The 26,080-nt window shown below is 37.0% G+C and overlaps 2 protein-coding genes across 2 annotated transcripts; one reads left to right on the top strand and one right to left on the bottom strand.

The window, feature by feature from the left end:
• Positions 1–697: 697 nt before the first annotated feature.
• On the top strand, positions 698–9,983 carry LOC145228105 (centrosomal protein of 89 kDa-like). The gene is made up of 18 exons (XM_080093095.1): positions 698–774; positions 1,083–1,224; positions 1,474–1,556; positions 1,884–1,956; positions 2,404–2,474; positions 2,715–2,828; positions 2,953–3,127; positions 3,396–3,482; positions 3,952–4,133; positions 4,514–4,624; positions 5,153–5,178; positions 5,249–5,364; positions 5,752–5,932; positions 6,450–6,513; positions 6,641–6,744; positions 7,009–7,240; positions 7,793–7,962; positions 8,465–9,983. Exons 1-18 carry the CDS (start codon positions 739–741, stop codon positions 8,559–8,561), a joined length of 2,064 nt encoding a protein of 687 aa, XP_079949221.1. The 5' UTR covers positions 698–738; the 3' UTR covers positions 8,562–9,983.
• LOC145228094 (uncharacterized) lies at positions 3,310–25,734 on the bottom strand. Its single transcript, XM_080093085.1, has 30 exons — positions 25,611–25,734; positions 25,450–25,542; positions 24,888–25,137; positions 24,497–24,603; positions 24,258–24,366; positions 23,820–23,959; positions 23,491–23,645; positions 22,878–23,071; positions 22,054–22,212; positions 21,197–21,725; positions 20,563–20,662; positions 19,819–20,162; positions 19,349–19,492; positions 18,837–18,899; positions 18,618–18,731; positions 17,861–18,068; positions 17,504–17,585; positions 17,000–17,104; positions 16,418–16,611; positions 15,930–16,047; positions 15,380–15,482; positions 14,982–15,129; positions 14,266–14,428; positions 13,625–13,763; positions 12,605–12,729; positions 12,174–12,300; positions 11,929–12,058; positions 11,241–11,379; positions 8,127–8,248; positions 3,310–3,461 (listed from the first exon to the last, which is right to left on the bottom strand). Exons 3-29 carry the CDS (start codon positions 25,130–25,132, stop codon positions 8,233–8,235), a joined length of 4,200 nt encoding a protein of 1,399 aa, XP_079949211.1. The 5' UTR covers positions 25,133–25,137; positions 25,450–25,542; positions 25,611–25,734; the 3' UTR covers positions 3,310–3,461; positions 8,127–8,232.
• Positions 25,735–26,080: the final 346 nt, after the last annotated feature.

The raw sequence follows: 26,080 nt of genomic DNA, 5'->3' as shown, positions 1-26,080 counted from the left end.
AGAGAGCAAAATAAATTTATTTACACGGTACACACTACACAGTAACAGTACCACTGGATTTCAAACAAAAACACTAGAGGCGCTGTAACAGCTTGAAATACGGCCAGCGGTAACTTTACGTCACAGTATCCAATGACGCCGTTTGTTAGTGTAAATTCTTATCGAACTGGAATGTGTGGAATTGAAAGAAGTAAATGATCCGAAGTAACTGCGACGGTGTTGTACATTGTTATCAAATTTCAGAGCAAAGCTAAAATTTATCTCAGCGATGTGCTTTCTCTAGCTGTTGACTGTAGTTAGGCAAACTTTTGCTGTAAGCCCGGTAATACAAATTACGTTTAAGCCCAAGGTGGTCGAAATTGCTTTTGGGTTGTTCTGTTTTAGTCTTTTTTAAGTAAAATGAATGCCTGATGTATTAGAACTATTGTAGGTCAGTTCGAAGCAGTAGGTACTTTGTGAAAATCAATCACTAAATATAAAGTATTTATAATTTTTTTTAAAACAGATAGTGCCGCGCACCAGACACACACTGTGTTAGCTGATTATTGTGTCTGGTTGCTATTAGAAAAACTTACCAGAGAAAAGATTCTTTTTCAGAAGAACCACAGTGTGTTTTGTTTTAGCTAGACAACATTGACATTAATGTTTAGCAGGAATATGGGTATAAAAGAAACTAAACTTTGTGTGTTTCAGGTTTGGAGGTTTTTTTAATTACCTGTTACACTAAGTTCCTTTGCAATGTCTATATTCAAGAAAAAAGACAAGTCTCCATATGTAAGTATTCAGTCATGCATAATCTTCAGCCATTTAGACAAAATGTAACAATGGTATTCAAGATATTCTTTGTTTTGAAGGCATTAAGCATTTTACTAATATTTAATGTTAACAAACTGACAAATTGAATTTATTGTAGTGATTCGTAAATCGTTATAGATGCTTGTTGAGTCACATTGTGATTGGATAGTAGTATAAGTATGAAACATACAATATGAAGCCAAATGTCATTCAACAAACCATTAGTCACAACAGTCCGATATTTAAAAAAAAACTTTTCATTATCTAATACACTGTTTGCTTTATAGAGACACATTGCAAAGGCCCTGGTGCCACCAGCTGCTTTTGTGGCAGTCCCGGACAGTCCAGCTCCATCACCTTTACCCATGAAAAAGTCCAAAGTGATTGTCTCACCAATAGTGCCAATGGCTCTTTTTGCACACAAAACAGGTATATATTTATTAAGATTGAATTGTTGTGAATTAGAAGGTGCTTTTGTCAATTGTGGAAGTTTTATTTAACAATACAAGTTGTTCACATTTCTTGCAATCCAGTTGCTTGTCTAGAAACTGCAATGGTTAATTACCTTAGTAACTGAGTGTGGGAAAGTTATAATGGATTCCAAGACCAGTTTTTCATATTTTTTAAACTAATTGTCAAACAATTTTGATGGTTTCAACTGTTATATGTGTTAAACAGCATCAGCAATAGCCATGGGTCCATCAGGAATTGATGAATTTGAACTCACATATAACCAGATGAAGCAGACATCCCCTGGCGAGGTAAAAAATAGACATTTCTTTATGCTACTGATGTGAAAGACAACTCAGCACATGTCAACACCATGTTCAAAACAATAGTTTTAAAGTCCACACTATATTTAGAACACTTCTGTGGCTCACAATTATGTTTGCTCAGATGCGTTGTTGAGAAACCACTCCACTCAAGGGCATTACAGAACCACAATAAGAGTGTGGTAAACTGTTTACCAACTACTTGTGTTTTTGGAAATTGCTTGTTGGTTTGTGCATTACATTATTTTTCAACAAGTCTTTATGTGTGCTATCACATCATTTCAATCTAAATAAAAAGTTTTGTTAAATTTACAGGACGAGGTGTATGCTCAAATCATGAAGAAAAAAACGAAAATAAAAAAGACTGAACCACAATTTATAGATGAAGGTTTGTCTGGAATGCTTTAAGTATCATTACGTAGGCAGTGGTTGAACAAAGTGACAATAATAAGGGAAGAGTGTTATGTTTGACTGTCAATCATTATCCTTCTTAGCCCAATGGAATAATCTTCACTTTATTGCCATTTGTAATATTTACTGCTTTGGAGACAAATGCAAATATGCCCAATGTATTTAACTGTTTTAAACTACAGCACGGATGTTTTTTTATAAAACTTATAATAAAAATACATACAAACCTACTGTACACACTGCCAAAATAATGTTGTTTCATATTGATCACAACATTATGTTGCTAAATTTGGACAGAAGTCTTATAATTGATAATGTTTGACTGCACAGAAATAAAACAACCTTATTAACAAGCTCACTTGTATGATGTTATAAATATATTATACTGTTGTGTAAATTCATTCACAAAATAATTATTTCACAGAACGTATCATTCCTGCCCATTCTTCTTCAATCCGGAACCAACCGCAAAGTTATTCCCCAACTCATGAACAGGTAATCCAGATTGTGCATTAAAAGTCTTGAATTCATTGTCTGTTGATGATGGTTATATTGACAATGCTAAAAATTTGCAAGTGTAATGTTATTACTTTTTAAATTTCATATTAAAAGTACCCAACATATAGTCACCAGTCCATATTGATGTGTAATGTTCTTGCAGTATAAATGCAATAATTTATCCAACAATTTTGCGCCAAAACCCATTAATTGGCAGTTCTTTGTGCTTGTTTGCAGGATGCTTTTGGCAGTTATAACAAACCTCCCAGCAGCCGTGGCAGGTCTAAGGCAAGAAAAAAGCTCCTTCCCCGAGAAGCTGAATACCCCCTACAGTCACCATCTCCAGAAGATGTTAGTATATAATTTTACTGGCTATTTTTTGTACAACTGCTTAAATTATCACCAAAATGATCAACACTCAAATGATTTACTTGGTACAAAATATTGTTTGATGGAAATCCTTCTTGAATTGCAGGATTACTTTACTGATGAAATCCCCATCAGCAGTTTGTCGGGTTCTCCGAAGGGAATAGATGATGTTGCTGCTCGCCAGGATGCACTGGAGGAAGCTATGGAACTAAGGGATAGTCAAAATCGGGAGATAATGTTAAAACTAATGAGAAACCAACAAGAGTCAGCTATAATGCATGGTAAGTATCATGAAAGGGCAGTCCACCAAAAATGTATAAAAAAGTTTGTTTTGATCTATGTCAAATTTCATCTGCTTAATTCTTTTTCTCTTGTTGCTATAGTTTTATTCAATTATTCTGAAAAAACACACATAAGACTACATGTACCAAATATATTGACATCTAACAGTGATGTGATAGAGTCATAATGCGATATTAAAAACACGCATTAAAACTTGTCATTATGGTTCTTGTGTTTTCATCAATACATATTAAATGTGGTAATTAGACGTGGATGGAGATGTAACTCCAAGCTTGAAACGTCGTAGTGACCAGGAACGGGCCCACGACGTCGCTGAATACATGAAAGAACACAGTAAGTTCAACAAAATTATTTTATCAATGTGCCTATTGTGACCAAGATCAATAACGACCCTCTCTACATTAGGCATATGTAAAAAGTTTCCACAAATTCAAAGATTTTGAATAAATGAGACATTAGATTTCTTGTTCTACACGCAACATTAAAAGTTGAAACTAGTGTCTGTACGAAATAAAGTGGACCATTTTTTAATTTGTGGAAACCTTTTAGACAACCAGATGCTCTGTCACTAAAACAGGCAACCCAACTTTGGATCGCGACCCATAGGTTGGGAAACACTGGTTTAGTAAATGCTGCGAAATAAGTTCTAAATACAACACCTAACGTGCGTTACTCATTATCCTGATGAAGGCGTCTTGTATAGGACGTCGAAACGTCGATTGTTTACAATAAAACTGCTGGATGAGCAATACTTGGTCATACATTATGCCTGGCAGCAATAGCTTATTTCGTGCGTTACTAGGTTTCGCCAGTGCTGAGGAGGTGGTAATGAAGGACAACCTGCAGGAACTGGTCGATGAAAATCAGGTTCTGAAAGACACAGTTTATCGGCTAAACTCCGAACTTGGAAGATACGTGGGCAACACTTCGCCCGTGCGGAACTTTGCCGACACACCTCGAAATGGAGACGTTAAGAAATTAATGGTAAGGTTAGGAACTGAGGGTATTTTGTTTTATTACGTAATTTTATTTTTAAAGGTGCTTCCAGACGTTTATTCGGGATTTAAAAAATACATCCAAAATTTCCCCCAAAAATACTTTAAAAGGGGTTGATTAATTCATATTAGCTAAGATGGACAGTAATTCAAAACTGGGATTAGCCCTGCAGCGTTAATGCAGACCGGCACACTCGTATCAATCTTCGGTTAGGCGTACTTCGATTACATTCACAATAAGTGGGTGTGTAAATTTCGAAACAGTCGTGTGTTACCAAACTGTATATTCACCATTGAGCTGTCTCGTACATTATGCAATATTGATTTACCATAATAGATTATCCGATTTTAACCGAACTATGGTTTCAGTCGGATTACCACCAACTGCCGCCGTTGTTTGCAAGCTATGATCGTCAGTTGAAGGAAAGAGACGAACAGATTGCAGCTTACGAAGCCAAACTAGGGATTATCCGCAAACAGGTATTGACTGATTGATTGAAATACGATATCTCATGTTATTGAATAGATCTCATGTATGCTATACACTAAATCGGTGGTTCCCAACGTTAATCGAGTAATTCTCCACTTAACATGTCAAATTACATTTATTATTCCCCAATGGACTACAGTAGATGCTAAACCATACAAAGATCATTTAAAATTGGGTATTTTGTCAACTTCACGGGTTATATGCCGACTTCTGACGTGTCTATTTACAAACCACATTTACAAAAGTAAATTCCTCCCCTCAAGAAAAGTAGCCTACAAAAAGAATTTGTGGAGATTTTAAGCAAAACGTTCGAAAACGAAAGATGTAAATCTTTGTTCCCTTTTATTTTTTTGTTTTGTTTGCGTCAAGAGTGATTGATTGTCATTACCCTGTAAGCAAACCAATGCGACACGTTTTAAGTTAGTTTCAAATTGAGCACTGACCAATAAGCAAAGTAGCCGAAGACAAAGCCAGCCTTGTAGAGTGGGTATACTTTTTAATACTTGCTTTTTCTTTAGGTGGGATCGGAGTCGCCAGAAAAACTGTAAGTTATCTTGAATATTTTGTATTTGTAATGCAGACAGCTATTTATGGTTTGTTTCGATGTGTTTCAGTGGCAATCTGAAGGAGCAGAACACATTAATGGTAGAGGAAGTTCAACTTTTAATGGAGCAGCTAGAAATGATGCAGAAACAGGCAAAAGATTTGCACGTGAAGCACGTGGACGAAGGTAAAGTGGCGATTTTGAACAAAATTTTGCAGGTTATAAATTTAAAGTGATGTTATTCTAGATTGCGAAGATTTCAGAAAAATAATTCGCCGGGATTATTTTCTGAAATCAAAAATTTACAATAACACTTTGGCTTAACCTATCATTACTATGTCCACAAATCGGGCAACTTTTAAATAGGCAATCTAGTAATAAAACGAATGAAAATGCTAACGGTTAGACAGATTAGAAAGTTATTGAACAATTACAATCACAAACCCTCCCTAAAACATCTAACAGTCAACATGTTCATACGTTTTATTAAGTAGTTTGCGTAAATTGTGTATTTTAGAGCCCGAATTTTTTCAGTTTTAGCTGTAATCTCAATCTTTTTTACTTTTTTCACAGTTGCCCGACTTTCGAAGCGACTTGCTTTTACTGATGCAGAACTAGAGCAAGCGGAAAAAGACCGAAAGTTGCTTAAAGAAGAATTGACAGATTTGCAGGAAAAATTCGACAAACTGAAGGTCGAAAGTAGTGAGAAAATCCCTGCGCGAGATCACGTGGCTGCGTTGACTCGGTGCAAAACGTAAGCACTCGAATCGTTGTGTAACAAAGTTTTAGGCCAAAAGTACGTTTCTTGGTCTGATTTGGAATACTAAATGGTATTTAATCGTTAATTTAGTTATATTCTAACACAGTGGTTCGCAACCTTGGGAGAAATTCTTCCCCGGTTAGGAACCTAGTTTATTTGTTTCCAAACTGTTTTGAAACGAGTTTTGAATGGACAGAAACGAATTGTTGTTTCAAACGCAAAAGTGCATATACGACCATACTCACTGATCTAACACAAAGAGTTTTGTAAAACTGGTTTACTCTTTACTAGCTTTTGATTTGGACCAGAATTACAAAACTACTGATTAAAAGTTTCGTGCTCGGGATTTTGCAACAGTTATGTACCCAAGAAAACAAGAGTCACTGGGAATCTTTTGTTTCCGAATTTGGATGTTTGAAAATCGTACGGTTGTGTTACGAAACCCCTGGCGTGATTAGGCGTTTACTTTTGAACTAGATTTTGCCTAATCGTAAAACTTTATTCTTCGCAGGGAAATTGAGGACCTTAACGAGCAACATATTAAGGAACTCAAGGAGCTGCTCATTAAACTAAAGGTGACAAAAATCAAATATACTGTTTTGGACAAACACATACCTTGTTTTATGTACATTATGCATTTATTTGATGATTGTTTGGCTGTGACCCCTCGAATTTGTTTAACCGTTTTTTCTGTGTTTTTAGGAAGCTCACAAGGAGAAGAGCGAGTTATCCTTAAAAGAAGCTGAACAAACTGCTGAGATTAAACAAATGGAGGGAGAGCTGGACGCACAGAAAGCAACGAGAATGTTAGTGTAAAAAACTACCTAACTACGAACCGCAAATGTCAGGCCATGAAGTAAAAAGTAAACCGCTAGAAAATGGTCGAAAATAGTCACTTTACTACATTTTCTTTGCTAGTTTTCTAGACTGTTATCAGATTGTCTGACAAATTTATTGGTCGATTGTTTTCGATTGGTAGTCAAATTATAAGTTACATTAATAAAACCACCGTAGGCCCATGTCCTTTTAAGGTTTATATCTTTACCATTAAAAAGACTAATTTCTTACAGGAAGCTAACCTCAGAGATCGAGCAACTTCGGTCTAGTCTCGAAGCAGCCGAGCGCCGTGAGATGGAATGTCAGCTTCACCTTGCTAATGTTATCAGAGTGGCAGAACGTGCCAGTTGTGAAAGGGATACGATCGCTTCTGTGGCAGAACGCGAACAAAAATCGGCCCATCGAGCTCTACGACAATCGATGCGAGAGAAATGGGAATTGGGCAAAATGGAGCAAACTCTTAAGGTAGGAACATTGGTTGTTTGATATTTTTCGTTCTATCTTTTTTGGCATGCGAAAGTGGAAACGCTAGTCCATTGCCTTATTTAAACTGAGAAGCGTTAAAGTAGCAAAAATCATTTGGGACGTTTGTAACATTATACTCGGATAATCGGCTGTTTATGTAAGTTTACTATGTTTTCTGGCATTTGCTGGAAAAACACCTGCCACATTTGTTTTTTTGTTTTAACACAAACTTTTGCTTTAAAGTGTAACGTAGGTTATGTGATTACATGCAGTAAACCTCGGGTAAACCGGACTTGGTTAATCCAGATATTCACATAATTCGGACAAAACTTGAGGTACACAAATGATTTGTAATGTGGTAAAGCTTTAACTAATCGACATCGGTTTATCAGAATCTTCGCATAATCCGGTAACTTTTTTTGGCCACAACGGGTTCGAATTAACAGAGTTTTACTGTATTTTTACTTTTTTTCTTCTTTTACCCTTTTAACATGGCACATCCTAATGTCCAATTGACGCATTTTTGCCCACCAACACAGTTTACCTTTTCAGCAATGCAAAGTCGAATTGGCGACAAGAAACAAGGATATTGACGATCGCCTGAGGGAAGTGGAAGACACCCATGTTGGCCATATGAGGGAGCAAGAGTTGGAGAAAGCTCGGTTACGTAAACTTCTTCAGCAAAAGCAAGGCGATTTGGATACAATGGCGAAAAGCAAAAGGTAAAATTGGTCCAAAAAGAACGCATTGTTTTGTCATTAAGTGAAAGTCTGGTTGAAGTGTGTATAGGAAACAATCTAGTTTTAATTTCCAAACGTTACAAAATTATTGTTATTACATTTCTTAAAGTGGGGCCTTTACTAGGCATGATGCAAAAGTCATGTACCCTTTTTGATGCTGTTTGTAGGTCACCAGGTTGCTGCACCGCTTTTACAAGTTTGTGGATTCTAATCGTGCCTTGTTTTTTGTTGTTTCTCTTTTTTTGAAGCAATTCAAATTCGCCAACATCTGTCATTTGACAAATAAAAAAATTAACGATTGGACAGTTGGCTTAACAGAGAATGGTAGGAAACAACAAACAGACAAATCCTATTGAATACATAGCTGGTAATCGCAGGAGCAGATCAATTACTGCGATTAACCTGATTTGTCTATGTAGCTTAATCTGCACACAGAACGTTTATGTGTTAAAATATATTATAAATCTGTTGCTTCTATTTGAAGGCAAATCGAGGTAGAACTCGAAAACGTGTGGCAAGCAGCTCACAACGAGAACCGACAGATGATGGAAGCACTGCACAAATCTAAGATCGTTTTTTAACTTTACTATTTATTTGTTGTACAAACCAACTGCACCCAACTTCTCAACACCTCAAAAAACGTTCGTATACTGTCGTTTCTGAACATCGTAAACCTGTATACAGTAACACGATACAAAAATCTGTAACTTGGAGCAGTATTGCTACCCGTCCAAACTAACAAAAGCAGTTAAACAACAATTCGTACCAATATTTAGAGAGAAATTGCCCATCTGATTATAAGGTGCTTCTGTTTTTTCACTGTACATTTTGATTTATATTTTGGACCATAGCGCCGGTATCGACAAACCATCATTATTGTTGATAGGTAGAAAACTAAAGGACTATTGGTTAAACTTAAAAACACATGGTGCTTGCATTTTACGTACCAAATAATTTGTACACTGTCGGGTGCTTAAAAGTTGAAGCACATATCTCTGCTTATGTCGCTGGTTTAATAAAATGCTGTGCACGCCGCGTATAGTTCCTGTTTAAGTTTTTTTTACCGCACCTGAGATTACGTTCTGTTTCTGAATACCTGTGACTCGCTGTAAGTTACTGGATGTACTTTCTTTGCACCCCCCCTATATTTATGTAACACTTAGGCAAGCACGCGTCAAGAAAGAATGCTTTTTTATTTTACCGCTTATTTCATCCTGATATGTCACGTGATTTTTCGCTTCATCGCCCATTTTTGCACCTCGCCCCATTAATGCAATCATAAATGTTTTTTTGTGTGTTTTGTCCTTTAACACCTGTACTTTCAACTGTAATTGCATTGCGTAGTTTCACTTCCCGTCTAGATGACGGCAACTGCATTGCGTAGTTTCACTTCCCGTCTAGATGTATATTTAACAGTTTACCCTGTACTTTGCCTTCACCGATAAAAAAATGCAAAATGACCTACACCTGGTGTGGACCGTTCCTAACAATACACCAATGCGCAAAAATCTCTAAAAAGGATTTTGACCATTTTGTCAACTTGAAAAAACATAACCATTCGTCGTATCAAACTCGTTCTAAAGTTTATTTTCTACACATTAAACTGCATCGTTTTAGTTAATTTTTCGCCTGTGCTTTGTCTCGTTACTGTACCCGTTTCTGTATTATACTTATAGTTTGTTCACCGCTAAACCTGCTTCACCGTTTCATAGAGATTCTACTCTGCGTACTTTACCAGTTCATATACACGTACAACAAGTGTAAAAATCCGAACCAAAAACGTATGCTTTTTGTTGCGGCCAAGCCGTCCTGGTCTAGTATCACTGTAAAAGTTACAAAAACAAAATTATCCGTCATTGTTTTGTCTCGTCCATTGGTGGATCGTTATGTGTTGTTATATAATGCAGTGATACGTTTGTGAGTTTCTAGCGTCTAATTTCACTGTACGAAATTTTCTACTGTGTAGTTACTGCTTTTCGAAATAAACCCAACTGCTTACAGCATTTGTGTATGTAAACATTGACAGACACTGTACTTGAGGGGGCTTAAAAGATGAAGGGGGTGTTTCTACAAATGCTAATTTAGTGCATTGGCTATTATAGAGATGAGCCTTGTCCGTTTTTAAGTCCTCATTCTGTCGACAAAAAACTTGGGAGCTTGATTAATTTAATGATTCAAGAATTCAGTTTATGAATATTATGCGATAACTCCACTGGCCAAAAGAAGAAAATGTTGTTTTGGGGGAAAACAAACGCCTTGTAATGGACTTTAGACTGGTATTACCATAGCTGCATGAGCAAAGCATTGTGTGAACTACTGAAGGTTGGGTTACTAGACGAGAAAATTCCGGACAATTAGGAGTGTTCTTGAAATTTTTTTCCGGCAACAGATTTTACGACAAAGTTCCGGAAACCTGGGAAATCCCTGGTCTGGTAACCTGACTTTAGGGCAACACTAAAACATGGGAGTCCAGTTAGCCTACACTAACAAGTGTTCTGTGTTATCGTGTCATTCGTAAATTTTAAAAAAAACTTGATTGTCCTATTATGGGACTTTTTGTTTTGTAGTGCGCACGATGAAAAACTTGAACTTATTTGAGTGGACGTCAACGGGACAACATATAAAGCAGCAAGTCTCACTAACCATCTGAGCAACCTTGTCACAAAGCAGGGTCTGCAAATTTGCTTCAAACAACAGCTCAAACAAACACGTTGCAAAAAAATCAATTCTCTATTAAATCGCATTTGACACGGAATCCCTTTTTCCGATCGTCGAGCTCGATCAACTTCGGATCCGATCCTTCCCGAATCACGTTCACAACTTTCGCTCCTCTGTGTGAGAAAGCTAACTGAACTGTTTTCCAAGTCTTATTTGCACAACACCTCAGACTTAAGTGCCTTTGATACATACACTAAAACTGCCTTTGTAATCAGTTCTACTCTGTCGGAAAACTTTTTTTTAATCCAATACAGTATATACTGCCTTCGTACATAGGCACGGTTTTATTGTGTTAAAAATATAATTTAGTTTAGAACACACTGAAATGTACATTGCTTAAGTCTATGGCATTTTGTTTAGTTTAAATGTATTTTGCATACGGTTTGGAGATGTGGTTTAGTGATGTACCGCAATCACAGGCTATATGTTCAAAAGACAAACAATTACCCTACACAGAAATAAGACGAAGTGACTTATTTTATATCATATACCAGATTACAGGGTTTAACAAAAAGCCTAAACAAAAAAAGTTGTCAACGTACCTCGTCCAAACGTTCATGAACATTTGTTCGTCCTCTTCATCTTCTGGGTGACCGAAACGCTCCACGAGTCTCCGTCTCGGTGGAAGGATCAACTTCAATCCATTCTCCAAAGTAAAGTGGAGGGTCGGAGGGTCACTGTCTGCACGTGGAAAACGGAATTTTACTTAATTATGGCACAAAAGCAGACAGTGCAAATTATACTCGATTTGGTATTTGGGTGGCCTTGACGGAGCCACATTGCCTCTGTAGGCCTGGGGTCGGCAACCTTTTTGCACTGCGGACAGGTTTTAAATTGAAATTTTTATCACGGACCGCCATTTAAAAACCACAAATGTTCAGCACTGAAAACTAATTACGGTTATTATAACTTGGATTCAATGTGAACCTTGAGCAAGTTTTATGCGACCCGGTGGTTGCCAACCGCTGCTGTAGGCGACAGTTGTGGAAAAATGCATTACCGTGCAGGTAAATAATATAATCTATGCTATCAGGCCACATTGTATTTCAAACGTACATCAGCAGTTGAACAGACACTTAACAATTAGCTCCTAACCTTTTATGCATCGTTTACAGGGCGTCTTAACAATGGGCGAAACCGAACATACAGAGTACAGAAGATTAAAAAAACTTAATACACATAAACCAAAGCTAATTATTGCACAAAATAAACAAAGAATGCGCAACGTACGAAGAACGCCTTTAACCCGTTCAAACGGTTGCTTCTTCTTTGCCAAACCGTTTACGTAATCGGGAAACTTAGCGCTGCTGCTTTCCTGGGAAACAGCTAATGAACTTTCGGTCGATGTCCGAGAAATATCCTATAAATAAAAACATATTTAAGAAAACTCTGTAGCCTATAGTTTATGTGTCAAATTCAACAAAACACTAGAATTGGCAACTATGCTAAAAATTGAAGAGGGCACGTTTTGGAACCTTGTTTGATTCCCTTCGTTTCCGTTTGATGATTGTCTTCTGTTTTTTCTGTCTTTCCTTCACATTCTCGCGGTGTTGTTCGCGCAAAACCTTTCTCGAAACGTACTTGAATTCCTCCTGTCTGTACCTAATGCAAAAAAAAAAATAACGGGTAATTTTTAAACTCATATATTGTTGTCACATTGAAGTAAGTTACAGCATGGCAGCGTTCCACGAAATGTATTTTTTCAACACAGACAATAACGAAACGAAACCAAACGTCCAACAACCCAACATAATATTTGGAAGTTTTCATTAGTATTAAAAAAAAAGTTTGATTTATTTTGTTACGCACATTGCAAACAAATTAAGAGAAATTGCTGCCTGGTAGAGGTTTACGAAATTTCATTTTTTAAAACACACAAAATGAAACACATAAAGTCGAAACTTACAGTTTCCAGAAATACAGGAGAACTGGAAAGATAAACAAAACCGCTTCGTGGAAAAGACCTCGATCCAGGTTCCCGCTTTGAACGTTTGTGATGATGGCTGAAGCTATTTCCTTGTCCAAGTTGACCTTTTGTGCATAAACTCGTGATACACTGGATACATGGTCATGAATTCAACCGCTATCAAATTACAAATCAAAACACTGGATGTCAGATACTTAAATTACTGCAAAAAGCAATGTATCTCTTCTTTTTTAGGTAAATTTGGCAGTATAAACTTTAGACTCCAAAGTTTAGAGTGTTAAGATAAACATAAAGTCACACCTGGGATCAGCCCTGAAGCGTTTACGCAGACCAGCGATCACGGCACACTCGTGTATAAATCACAGTACGCCCGGCCCATTGAAGGCGTCATACCGAATCAATCCTTCAGTGGGTCTTGCGTACTGTGATTTATACTTTGGAGTGGTTTTACAAAGTTTGTGCTACAGACAGAAACTATGAATAGCACGAATGCTAAAAACCTACATGCATTAGGCTTTACGTCCTTTGGCCTATGTCATATTTCATCATTTCTAACATCGTAATGCACCATAAATGGTAAATAAAAATCTCACCAAAAATATAAAATAACTTTAGCTAAAAAGCTTAAGACGCCAAAACATTGGTTGATGTAAGCTTCCAAACCACATGACATCCACAAAAATGCTCGAATTAAGCAACCTATATTATTTAGCCTCATTTCTGTGACTTTAAACCTTATGTTCTACATCAGTGGTCGGCAACCACCGGTCCGCGGCCCGCTGCCGGTCCGCGAGGGGTTTGTTACCGGGCCGCAGAAAACTATTCCAATGTTCACATTGAGCGAAAGTGGCAATAGCTGTAACTAGTTTTCAGTGCTGAACATTGGTGTTTTTTGTAGGCCGGTCCGTGATAAAAAAAATTCCGGTTCAAACCGGTCCGCAGTGCAAAAAAGGTTGCCGACCCCTGTTCTACATGTCATATATCACAATTGTTTTGTACCCTCGTCCTGGGTGGAATGTGGGAATCGAGAAAGCAGTCGACGATTCGTTCAGCTTTCTCTTTTATCAGTTCGTTGTCACGCTCCTCAAAGCAACCATGAAACATCATCTGCTGTACGTTATCACATATGGAAACATACCTGAAAATTGTTTCAAAATTGCCAAAAGTCTTAAACATGCCTGTTATTTATGATAATATGGTAGCTATTGAATGTATTTTCATTTACCATGGTGGGTGCACCCACCACTGAGCCTAAAAAATTAAGCTTAGATACAAATGTTTCCAATAAAGAGATTTATACTTTGCCGTAGATCACTAACACATAGCTCTTTTTTACCCCATCACAAACATAGACTGTTACAAAATTGTTGTAAATATATTGGATGATATTGGGTGGTTGCATATTCCGTTATTTGCGTGTTAAATCACAAACCGCAGCACATCATTTGTAATATCTATGAAATATATTGAAGTTAAAAGCTAAAAAAAGATTGGAAAATGACTACAAATACTTTTTATTTATATTATTAACCATTGAAGTTATTTTCCTTGACAGCTAAAATCAAAATTTTTCGAAAGGGATCTATTGTTAACAAAAACTCTACGCTCTACAGTATCATAGCACTTTGATATATGCTCACCTGTCAGCTTCGAGCCAAAAAGCAAGGTCGTTTGGTAGAAAGTTAATTGTGATTTTTCGACCGAACAGCTTCTTGGTGACATGTTTGTATTGAACGTCAGTGTTCATGTGTTTGTACACGATTGTCTGGAATCTCTTGAACGCCACAGCTGTGCTGCTTGCATCTAATGTTTAATTGACAAATTATGTTTGTCGACTATTTAAATATTACCCACTTAATCCATACAACAAGAAAATTACACCACAAACAAACATTAAGTAGAGAGAGAGAGAGAGTTGATATATAGATTTGATTAAATCCCAAAACGAGTAGGGTTGTGTGCAGTTTCTAAAAATACTGTGGCATATTTTTTGCGAAATCTAAATTTAATATCAAAAAAATATCATGCAAAGTTTTTCTCTCCATGGTACACTGCTACACAGCCAATTACAAAGCTTAGGCATTTAAATACACCTTAAAATGAGTCAGGGTGCAGTTTTAAAAAATATGTTTATTGCATTTTTAGCTTCTAAAAATGTCACGCAAAGTTTTACGCTATAGCAAGTCATTATGTTCATCCAATTATAAAAGGAGCATGTATGACCCACTGGCGTGTTTTTAGTCACGACCTAATGCCAAATAAAAACAACAATATGAATTTATACAAAAAGGCTAAAAAACGTTTACAATTAAAACAAACACTATTAATACATGAAAAAATATATCGACGATCTCACCTCCTCCTGCAATAGTTGCCATGTCCTTCGATTTAGGAAGTTGGGCAAGATATCGACCAAACTTGTCAAACGTTTTAGGGTCTCGCATGCATGAGATGAAGCGAGCCGCTCGTCTCATAAACTCGCTAAAGACCTCCCATATATGGTTCTACCAAAATATCAAATGAAAGTATAGTAAAGTGTCAAAAGTATGGTTTGCAAGGGATGGTTGCATTTTTTGCAAGACACTGAATTATCGAAACCATTTTAACAATCAATATCAAAAAAGATAACATGTCCAGAAAAAAATGAATTTTTGTTGGTTTAATCCTTCACTGAGCCAGCTGCCATTCAGCATACATATCAATATCCAATAGCGTGATGGCTTATGTCTTGTAGTACATAATATACGTTCGTACCAGTTTAGTTCTAAAAGCACGAAGTCCGAGTTTTCCGTCCAACGAATCGATATCATCGTCAGGATTAGTCTGATCCGGAAATGTGCTGAAATATCTCGACGTCCTTGAGATAAAATACTTTCAAATAACACAGAATTACACACACTGTTTGAAACATTTTTGGTATGTATTGTCCGCAGTTGGCGGTGCTCCAAATTCAGAGATACGCCCTAAACTTTAAGCATATATTCATGCAAAACATGAAAGTACTATAAAATGGCTTCATAGTTTATAAAAAACTGTTGTAGAAATGGGCGGTGGAAATAATGTTGAAAATTCAGGTTTGGAGTTGGACATTAGCTTATTTAACATAAGGCTATGCTTTTTACAAACAGCTTTCACAACAGGATTTTGGAAAATATTTGAATCTTTAAGAGGTTTTGAATGGTTGCAATAGGTGTTACACTTTTTCAATCACTCCAAAACCTTTTCAAAACTTTACACAATTTCGCAAAAAAGAGAGAAAAACATTTTCAAATGGAAAACACATCGAACGTTTTGGTATATTTACCAGTTCTTGTCCATGCTTTTGTAAACTTCCTGTGAAGCTTGAACCAACATCGATGTCGTCACAGTGTCAACAACCGCAATCTCCTTGATTACCTCAGAATCACACTGAAGCATCAATCCTACAACAGCAATCAAAAAAACGTTGTTGTAGGATCAATTATTTTCCAAAAAAATGTTTTTGTAATGTTTTTAGTGAGTCAAACGAGGGATTTGTCTTCAAACTGTTTTACACTTATATTAGATAAGTATAGAATAAGAAAGAAATGTTCCAAAAAATTATAAATACACAATTATAAAAAAAATCTGTATGTGCTAGCGTATAAATAACAAAAATAGCTGTTTTAAATCACTATATGCTACACCGTTCTATTGTAAACAGTGTTATTCTTATTGTGCTCAATTCCTCTTCTAACTTATTAGTTAAATGGGCGTCTAGTGGCAATACATAATATTTCTTTGAATCGCTTTCGTTACTTTAGGCTTTTTCACCTCCTCCTGCTAGTCGACCGAAAAACTTTTTCAGAATCTGCTGGGCTTTCTTTTGCCTTGTCATCGGGTTTTCCGTCCTACGCAGCAGTTCCACTGATTTCCAGAAGAGAAGAGGTGCCTCCGATCTGTGTATCTTCATGTACCTCTTAAAAAATTCGAAGTGCAAAGGATCCCTTAACAGCTCGAGAAGATTTCTGAAAAAAGACATATTCATGTACTAACTGGTAGAGGAGTGAAGGATCCATACATCCAATAGTAATGTTAAAAAATACTCTTCGTTAGAAACAGTCCTGTGGTAATTTCTTTCGTAGTGTGACTAGGCGCACTAGGGTCTTCACAAAAACAAACATTTTCGAAAGGGTAAAACCACTAAGTCCAGTTCGAAAAAAATGAGATGGTTCGTACAAAACATTTGGAGTTTTGTCAAATTCCTCATTGCTTGGTCTATTTTCATAAACATAAAAAAGTGCGGCCTCAACCAATGCGCAAGATACCCCTATTCCCGGTTAATAATTTTATCTTAAAAGTTCGTTAACAATTTTTTTGGCATGAGTAATTTTCTTTTGACAAACTTAAACCAACCTGGGTCGCTCAGATGGTCTTCTAAGAATGACGCCATGTTTTCGAATGGGTCGCATGTAAACCGGCTTGGTGTCAACTGTGTGACGAGCAACAACACGAAAAACTCTACAAACCAAAATAAAACAATTATTTGCAGGTGACAGCTATTAACTCCCCGTATTGATATGACATGTAGCTATACACGCTATAAGGTGCTCCACACTAAGTCGTTTTTAAACTTTTTTTTGTGATTTTTGGTTTTTAGGTTTTCTTCGCAAATTTCTCTAGCACTCGCGGTGCAACTAAATATATTTATGACTGAATATGGGCAACAAAACATCTAGTAACTGGGAGTTAATTCGTTCATTGCGCAATATTGTCAAAACAACATGAAGGATGAATTTAGTTTAGTTTCGTAAGATTACTTCGTGTGGGAATGTTTCAAGGGCTTTTATTACGTTACAAACTTTGAGAACCCTATTGGACAAAGCAAAAATATTGGGAAGACGAATATTCTGTCCTTACTTGTACACTGCATAGTCTATTCCACTCCTTGGATACTCAGACACGCTGTGTTTAGCAACTTCGCTTGGAGCCAGTTCAGGTACTGCGTATAAAAACAAATATATCGCTGGGAAGATTTTTTGAAAGCAAAACAACATTTTGCGACAATATGAATATTATGCTGTTAATATACTACAAAACTTATTTTCTTCTACTAGGTTGCAATAATGTGTTTAAAAAAATATGATGGGAAAATAAAGAAAAGTTATTAATTGTATATGCTAGCAAATAAAACTTATAGATCACACAAAACGAAAAAGTAACGCAGTAAATTCCTTTTGCCAAAACACCCAATCAATAAAAGTTTAATCAGCTTACGTTTAACGAAAGTCTTTGGTCTAAGCGGTGGCAAATTCCCTTCTTCATCGCTGCTATCCTCGCCCACGAATTCGCTGTAGCGAGTATCATGTTTGACATCATTGCCACATGACGTCATCAACAGTCGGTAGGCCCGTGATATACGATATCGGATGTGCCCAACGCCGTTGTAGCCGAGAGTTGAAAGATAACCGGTTGATTTGGGTGTCTGAAGAAAAGTTAATAAACTGGTGTTTTTGTTGCGTATGTAAGACATGTTTCACTGCCAATGATGGAGGACCAGTTAATAAACTTGCTCTACATGGTTTATGCGACAGATAAAATGTTGCTGTAACAACAAGTTTAAACTATTTATTTATCGGAGTTCGGTTGCCCGAATGTTCTCGATGACAGTGATAATGTTTGAAATTCGTTCATTACTTTCGTTATTATTTCATTTGTGCAATTGTTTAAATATATAAGCGTGGCAAATAAAATTTTGCAAATAAAAAAATAAATAAAAATTTTGAATTAAACCAAAAAATGCTAAATTGTTTGCAATCAAACCAACGTAATGCATAAAATCAAAGCATAAGAGTGCATAAACGACAATTTAACGTCACCAGTTAACAGTTGTCTCCACAAAATACAAATAACGCTCACTATTTTTGGTTTCAGCAATTTGTATGTTGGAGTGCTAAGAAGTGTTGGGAATGTCAACAAGACGAGTTTTAAGGATCTTGCCAGATTAAGTCGTAATAACTCTTTAATGTTGTACCTGTACTTCATAGTTTTCCGGGATTGGGGCTCTCAGTATTGGGACAGCTCGGGTCTCGGAAGGAAGATTGGGAAAAGAATGTCGTCTCGGATAAATTCTTTGTTTTGTTGTGATCTGGTGACATAACAAGTATTTGATAACTTGTTTGATAAGAGCCGCTTTCTAAAGTTAAAAGAATGGAGGCAATAAAAGTACCGAAGTTAAGGTTATTGTACTCACGATTGAGTCTTTGAATTCAGACTGCTCGGCCACAGCAAATTTCACCCAGTGGGTTTCCATCGCCTAATGAAAATAAAACAAGTGTGAAAAATAAAACACGCTTGAGGAATCAATCAGACTTTCCACATATATTAGTTATTTATGTAACATAAAATGATAGGTAAACAATAACTTATCACCTAATAATAAAAAAACAAGTGTGCAAAATAAACAAGCTTTATTCGGACTTTAAAACACATTGGTTGTTTATGTGACCTAAAATGACATGGAAACTAATTACCTACTGCTTAATTAAAAGAAAACATTAACCCTCTCCTATCACCGATCATGGCATGGGCATTTGCCGAATCGTTTAAGTACTAAAGCATGTCGCTTTTTAGTTTTTACGTCTATTTGGGCAGCTCTATCCGTCAACAAAACAGGTGTGAAAATTCAACAGGCCTTTGTCAGACTTCCACACATATTGGTTAGTTACGTGGTTTAAAATAGTATTGAACTAATAACCAATATACCTTTTCGACTTTTCGTTGAAACTGAGACCAGCTCTCTGGAAAGATTGAATCATTGTACAGATTTTTGGTCGCAGCTACGAGATTGGTGACGTCATCTTGATGCAGTTGGTCAATTTCGCGAAACACACGCCTTAGAGCTTGTAACTATAAACAGCACAAGATCTTAATTACAATATTCTATGCTCGACTTTTGGCTACCGCTACCCGTAACTTCTACTTAAAAATAAAAACGTGTATTCTTACACGATTTAACTTTGGTGGTTAAATTATAAATCGCTGACAGTTATACATTTATTTGTTTGTTTGTTAATAAAAGCAGTTTAGTTGCGCTGCATGAACAGTAATGAAAACGTAAGGCACGTCTAAATGCAGCGTAGAAATTGTGGATTATTATTTTACATTCAATAAACAAATTGTGTTAATTTTCCCACAATGTATAAAATCGACTGGGTGCGAATGAAATGACTTACTTCTTTAGTCAACTCCACAGAAGAGAACTTAAAGTAAGACAGGCGCATCTTTTCAATTCGGCGCCAAATGTCCAACACCTGCGGGGTTGCCGACACCGATTCCCGGCCGATGTCACCCTGCGCTGCCTGATCTACGTCATGTCCCAGGTATCTTCTGAAGGGAAAACCAGCTGGTTCGTCCGAAGCCAAAACTTCAGAAAATTCAAGACCTTGTTCCACCCTTCTCAAATATTCGTCCTTTACAGTTGTGCAGTGATCAGAGCCGATAGAACCCGTAGCTGCGTCATTAATTTCTGACGTAGCGGATTTAGATCCAGAAATGCACGATGTATCATAATCGCTCGCTGAAAAAAAGAAAAGAAAACCTGATAACGTGAGATGATGTGCATACATATCAAAAAAATGGAAACTTAAAACTCTTTTTTGGTTTACCATTATAGAAAGCATTAAAAATACAGCAAAGTAAACTGTCGAATTACTAAAAAGATGTAACTTATTTTTCCGCGATTTAATATAGACGATTCGATATTTTTTTATGAGAAGACCTAAATATTTCTTAATAATTTCTGTATTGCGTCCCATCGTTTGTGGCACTTTCGTGGTACTGCATTTACCATTACTGTATTTAAAAAAAATAATGAACATTCAACTTTTTAACGAAATATAGCAGAGGAGCACAACCTTTTTGCTACAGTGAATACATCGCAGTACTTTTTCGTGGTAATTCAATACTAGTTAAGTTACCTGCATCGGAGCTAGTTACATCGCCAGAAACAACGGAAACGGCGGTTTGAGATGGTAGGCATGGCAACGAGCACGACGATGCTTTTGAATGATGTTTGGCCTACATAGGTAAATAATGCAACATTTTATACCTATGACTAGAATAAGCAAAATATTAAAGGGCGAGGGCTGTGTTATGGACAGTGTTGCTTGTGTTTGCAAACAGGTTTCTTGCCTTTGGTGCACGTGGCTCGTGCAAACGCGCGTTATCAGCGATTTTTGGTGGCACTTTACACTGCAGGTCTGCCGTTGTGTGTTAAGTTGTGTGAAACGGTTGATCTTAGTGAAATCTAAATGTAGACTCTGTCTTATAATTAAATGTGATAACTTATGGACTCTGGATTATATATGTGTTTATGATGTGCAAAATACAATAAAAGAATCAAACTGGATCTGCATTTCTGTAGACCAAATCGAGACAAGTTTGGAGATCACTGGCTGTTTTACAGAAAAATTGTGTAGACAACAACTAAAGAATTTTTTAGGTTTTTTAATCGCTTTGAGATACATGGCTTTGTGTTTTCCTTCCGTACTGTTAAAATCTAAACAGACTATACCCAAAATATTTGCACAAATTAAGGCTTTGTCTACTTACGATTGACTCGACACTGTTAACGCGAGATCGCTTCTTAGGGGACCTCCTCGGACTTGCCACGACAACCTCACTCTTACTCCTTCGTGCAGGTTCTATAGACTTAGGAGCGGGGAAAACGTTGGAGGCGATATGGTGCTGGATGACATTGCTGGAAGACACTTTTGAAGCCTGATGAAAACGGGTCAACAGATCTTCCTCAGCGACCTCATCAAACAGAATAAGACTCTTTGCTCCTCCTGTTGCATTATTATCATTTAGCGTCACTTCCGGCAAGTCCGCAGCGGATTGCGTCACTTCCACATTCCACAATCGGGTGTACGCGCTAGCAGAACGATTTTCGGTGACGTCAGACTTGTCAGCGTCATAATGGGATGACAATGCGTCATTGCTGGTCATCGAGTCGGGAGAGGGAGTCACCTTTGGTACTGTTACGTCAGAATGGGATTCGGGATCAGCTGATACGATGCGTCCAGGAAAGAGCTCATAGGTGTCTTTTACGGAGAGAATTGGATGTTTATCAATTTCAGTGCTAGAAAATAAAATGTAAGCCTGTTAGTGCAATATAACAATACACTTTCTGTCAAATGCATTGTTTGTACCAAAGTTTGGTAGCAACAGTTCTCACAAATTGTAAGCGACTGTAGGCGACAAGTAGAATACATCTGGTAAAAACAATCTAATTTATGCAAAAACGAGAAATTAAAAGTTTAAAAGTAACTGCAATCTTCAAAAACGTACTTATGCAATACATAATAGTGTTATTATTCTGTACTGACAAAGCCCTATTCATCTTTTTATGCAACAGGGGTAACTTAAACATGAATTTGCACAGATATATTTTGACCAACTTTACTCACGGATCAATTTTAAATTTTTCTGCTGGTTTCGTAGTATCATTGTCAAAAATATGTTCGTGGATGTATTTGATATTTTCAGATCCGAGCATTTCCGAACCATGCCGACCACGACCAGCCTGCATGACGTGCAACAAGTGAGGAGTGTCCTCCCAAATCTCTCTGCAAGTTATGGCATGTTACGTTGCGGTAACAGTTGGTAAAGCTATTAACGTGACAACCTAAATGACAAAAGTTTGCTAAATTCCGATAGAGAGCGCAAAGAGCACAGTTATTTAAGCTTTAGAAACTAACTTAAAGGTTAGGAACCAACCCAAACAGCCTTAACCGTCAGCATTTTTCACACAACTTTGCATTGAAATATTCGTCAATGGTCTTTGGACAACTATCTCATTTTATTAGCTCCATCGTAACAGTCAGTGTATGATATGTTAAAAAAGCATCTTTTCACCACTAAAAAGTTTTTCGTTTTTCTGATTTTTAATCATGCTCGAGCTTTTTTATCCCTATTTTTTTTAAACAAACATTAAAATCACTGAATAAGCTATTGCTGTCAGGCATAATGTATAAACGAGTAATGCTCTTCCAACAGTTTATTATAAATTGGACGTCGAAACGTCGATTATTTATAATAAAGCTGCTGGAAGAGCAATACTCGTTTATTCAAAGCACTGGTTTTGAAAGTAGTCACGTAGTTTTGCTGGAAAAGAAAATAACCATAAATTATGACTTTATTATTAATACGGTTTAAGTGACCGAATTTTTATTTTGTAATCCAGACTCACCTAATCTGTGAGCTGTGACCTAAAGTGACCCCTTATACTCACTCTCCACTTATCTCGCGCACGAGAATATTATGCTTCTCTTCTTCAACTTCATCAGCGTATTCGTGCTCGCTTCCAAGCTGCTGCGCTTGCCTGAACTTAACATCGGGATCCTGAATGACTCGTCCATACTTCGATTGGTGAAGAGCCATTGATGTCACCTGCGCCTCATGACGTATGCCCCAAACCGCCGCATACTGCCTCCCAAAAATAAAAATCTTATACTGCTTGTATGATGTGAAGGCAAATGCAGAATAAGAGTTTATGGTCCAAAAAGGTCATTTATACACCTTTGCGTATGGCTACATGTAAGGATAATTGTTTCACCCGTCCAACCTTGCGCCCATGCCAACCTTTGCAAACCACAAATCCTCGACAGAATACTAACTGTTTAAATGCTTTTATACAAATCAGCATTGACATCAATAACCTACAACCTTACATAAGTCTGGATAAGGGCTTCTTAGTGTGAAAAACATTATTGTGTTGGGAAGTAAATATTTTGTCAAGAGAAGGATAAGTGATTATCAAGCATGATAACAACAAAATATACATGGTAAACATTTTGTTTTGTGTGACAGAAAACCTACCCACAATGCATTGACAGTCTACCGACCTTTTTCAGTTTTTGTTTTTCCTCGGCGCTTAGATCATTGCGGGTCATAACGAGATACCTTGGCAGCCAGTAGCAATGCAGACGGTTGAGAACCAGTGTTTTAAGCCTGCTCGTTCGCTCAAGATCAAACCCGCGACAATCGTTAACCGTACGCTCTGAAAGAAAAAAAACATTAAGTGAAAAACGAAAGTTACTGACGCGGTTTTGTCAGTCAGTCTGAGAAAGTAAAAAGGCGTTTTCAACAGTGATTGCCTGAACAGTTAGTTTTATGCAAAGTGACTACCGCTTGCATAACTCTTGAGGCTAGAAATTTTTGTTGCAGTTTTCACCTGGATAAACCGCGTCAAGAAAAACACTCGGTAGACAGTAGGGACTTGACTTGGCGTAATATTTCAGTTGTATTGCCCTCAGTATTATGTTTTTCCTGTGGTTGTCACCAAAACGTAGTCGGTCAGCGTCAATCCAAAACCTGAAGCACATTTTTTTATATTTACGTACACAAGGCGCGTTTTTTAAATATACGAGCAAAAAGATCAAAACCAGTATTTGCGTATAATACATTACCACGTTCCGACTGTCTAATACTGACTTTGATCTTTTTGCTCAGAACATTTTTTGTAGTTTTAAGTTTAAAAATCACAGACCGGAATTCCTAAATAATCTGTCAGGTGATTAATACTATGAGCTACCACATGTAATGCAGTTCTAGTTTCAGAACAGTTCTAGTTCTTGAATAAAAAGTATTTTCAACCAAAATAGGACCTTACTTGATTAGACCGCTATCGATCCTCGACTTTTCAACCAATTTTGAAAACCTCAAGAAATCTCTGACTTTCTTCATCCGTTGCCACTTTAAACGATCCAGTAGCTGAACGCCTGAAGGAAACAACTGTACGGTAACTTGGTAACAAAAACAAACGATTCCATGAATGACATTGTTTTCTGTAACCAAACAAGTTTGCAGTCATTACGATATCAGTTTAGATGTTAACAAAGGTAAACGTACCGTGCAAGTCGGTCAAACTTGATTCGTCCGCCTTGGACGGAATGGTGTCGGAAAATTCCATGTTCAATAGGTGGTGACATAGGGTATATTCCGACCATACTTTCGATCTATGCACAAATACCCAAAGCTTTTACAACAACAAAAAATGCCTTTGGGACATCAGCAGACTATAGTCGACATAATAAGGTACAAATACTGCAGTATTTACATGTATTCACATGCGGTCTGCCCTGCTATGCATATCTTAGTTTTCTCACCTACAAACAAATCCAAAGTCTGATCAGCGTTTAAAAATTTTGGAACGTCAAATTCCTTTACAACAACTTAACTCAACCTTTTTATTCGTGCGTAATGTGCAATACTTTTGCTGGACGCAACATTTTTCACTTACCGCATGAACAACCCTAGCCTTTCGTTGACCAGCCAAGTCCACACACGTTCATTGGACACTTGCACTCGGTTATGAGCCCGAAGCAGAGGTGGATCGAGCATAAACTTGTCAAACTGTGGTGTGTATGCAATTTTCTGGCCAAATATAGGCAAACAGCAGAACTTGTTGAAAAAGTCGCCAAAAATAAGGTCCCGCCGAACAGCAGTGCTCAGTTCCGACCAGTGAATGTCAGTGGTAAGGTCCATTGAAGCTACATTAAACACAAAAGTAAAATCCCAAACTGCTGCATGCTCTTATCAGCACACATGACCCAGTTACAAAACAGATAAATACTGCCTTTGGCAGCAAAAACAGATGAGGTAAAGTTTATGATAAAATCGCAAAGACCTAAAAAATCACACTTAAGCTGTATATACTAAAAAGCTGTTGCCATCGTACCTTCACCTAAAACAAATTCTACAAACATTAATGCGTGGTCTCGTAAGCGACCCTTCAACGTTTGTTATGTCATAATGTAGCAGCATTTGTTTCACATTTAGTGCAGTGGTAAAAACTAACTTACTTGTTTACCAGCTTTCGGCTCAGCAGTTATGATCCTGTCAGTCTTCAACAACACCACTAATGAAACTCTTGTCTGAGTTAACTTTTATTAAATCTGAACAATTACTTGTTGCCATAGAAAAGACAATACTTGTGTGTGAGGTGTACAACATTGTCACTTACCAGCTATCAGTACTGTACAATTTTGTAATCACTTGCTGCTCTCTGAAGGTACAACTGGCGCTGCCAACAAGCCGATTTCGCTTTCAGCCTGTGGCAAGTTTCGAGCGTCTAAAGTGGATTGCAACGACCTTACCACGGACGAGCTCTGGCTAGAAACAACATTATGCCTTTGAAATGATTAAAAATGTGAATTGAATACCAGGGTAAGTATGATGCACAAATTTCACGACTTAACATATTCATAACTGTCAAGGTTTTCAAGCTAAAAATAAGGGACGATTAAGATTTTCTACGAAAAAATGTAAACTATTTTAGAACTGTTGAATTTATTTTGCCAACGATTGTTACACCATAATCAGCCTTTTTAGTTACTTTGCTGAACATGCGTTTCTGTTTGAATACGTTTGTTTTATAAAAAATATCACAATAATGCATTTAAATGCAACATTTTTTAAAATAAATTTAGTTTT

Source organism: Phallusia mammillata, chromosome 1 (genome assembly GCF_965637545.1).
Source record: "Phallusia mammillata chromosome 1, kaPhaMamm4.hap1.1, whole genome shotgun sequence".
Taxonomy (NCBI): Eukaryota; Metazoa; Chordata; class Ascidiacea; order Phlebobranchia; family Ascidiidae; genus Phallusia; species Phallusia mammillata.
The sequence above is the reverse complement of the archived record's forward strand: the minus strand, read 5'-3'. Positions and strand labels throughout refer to the sequence as shown.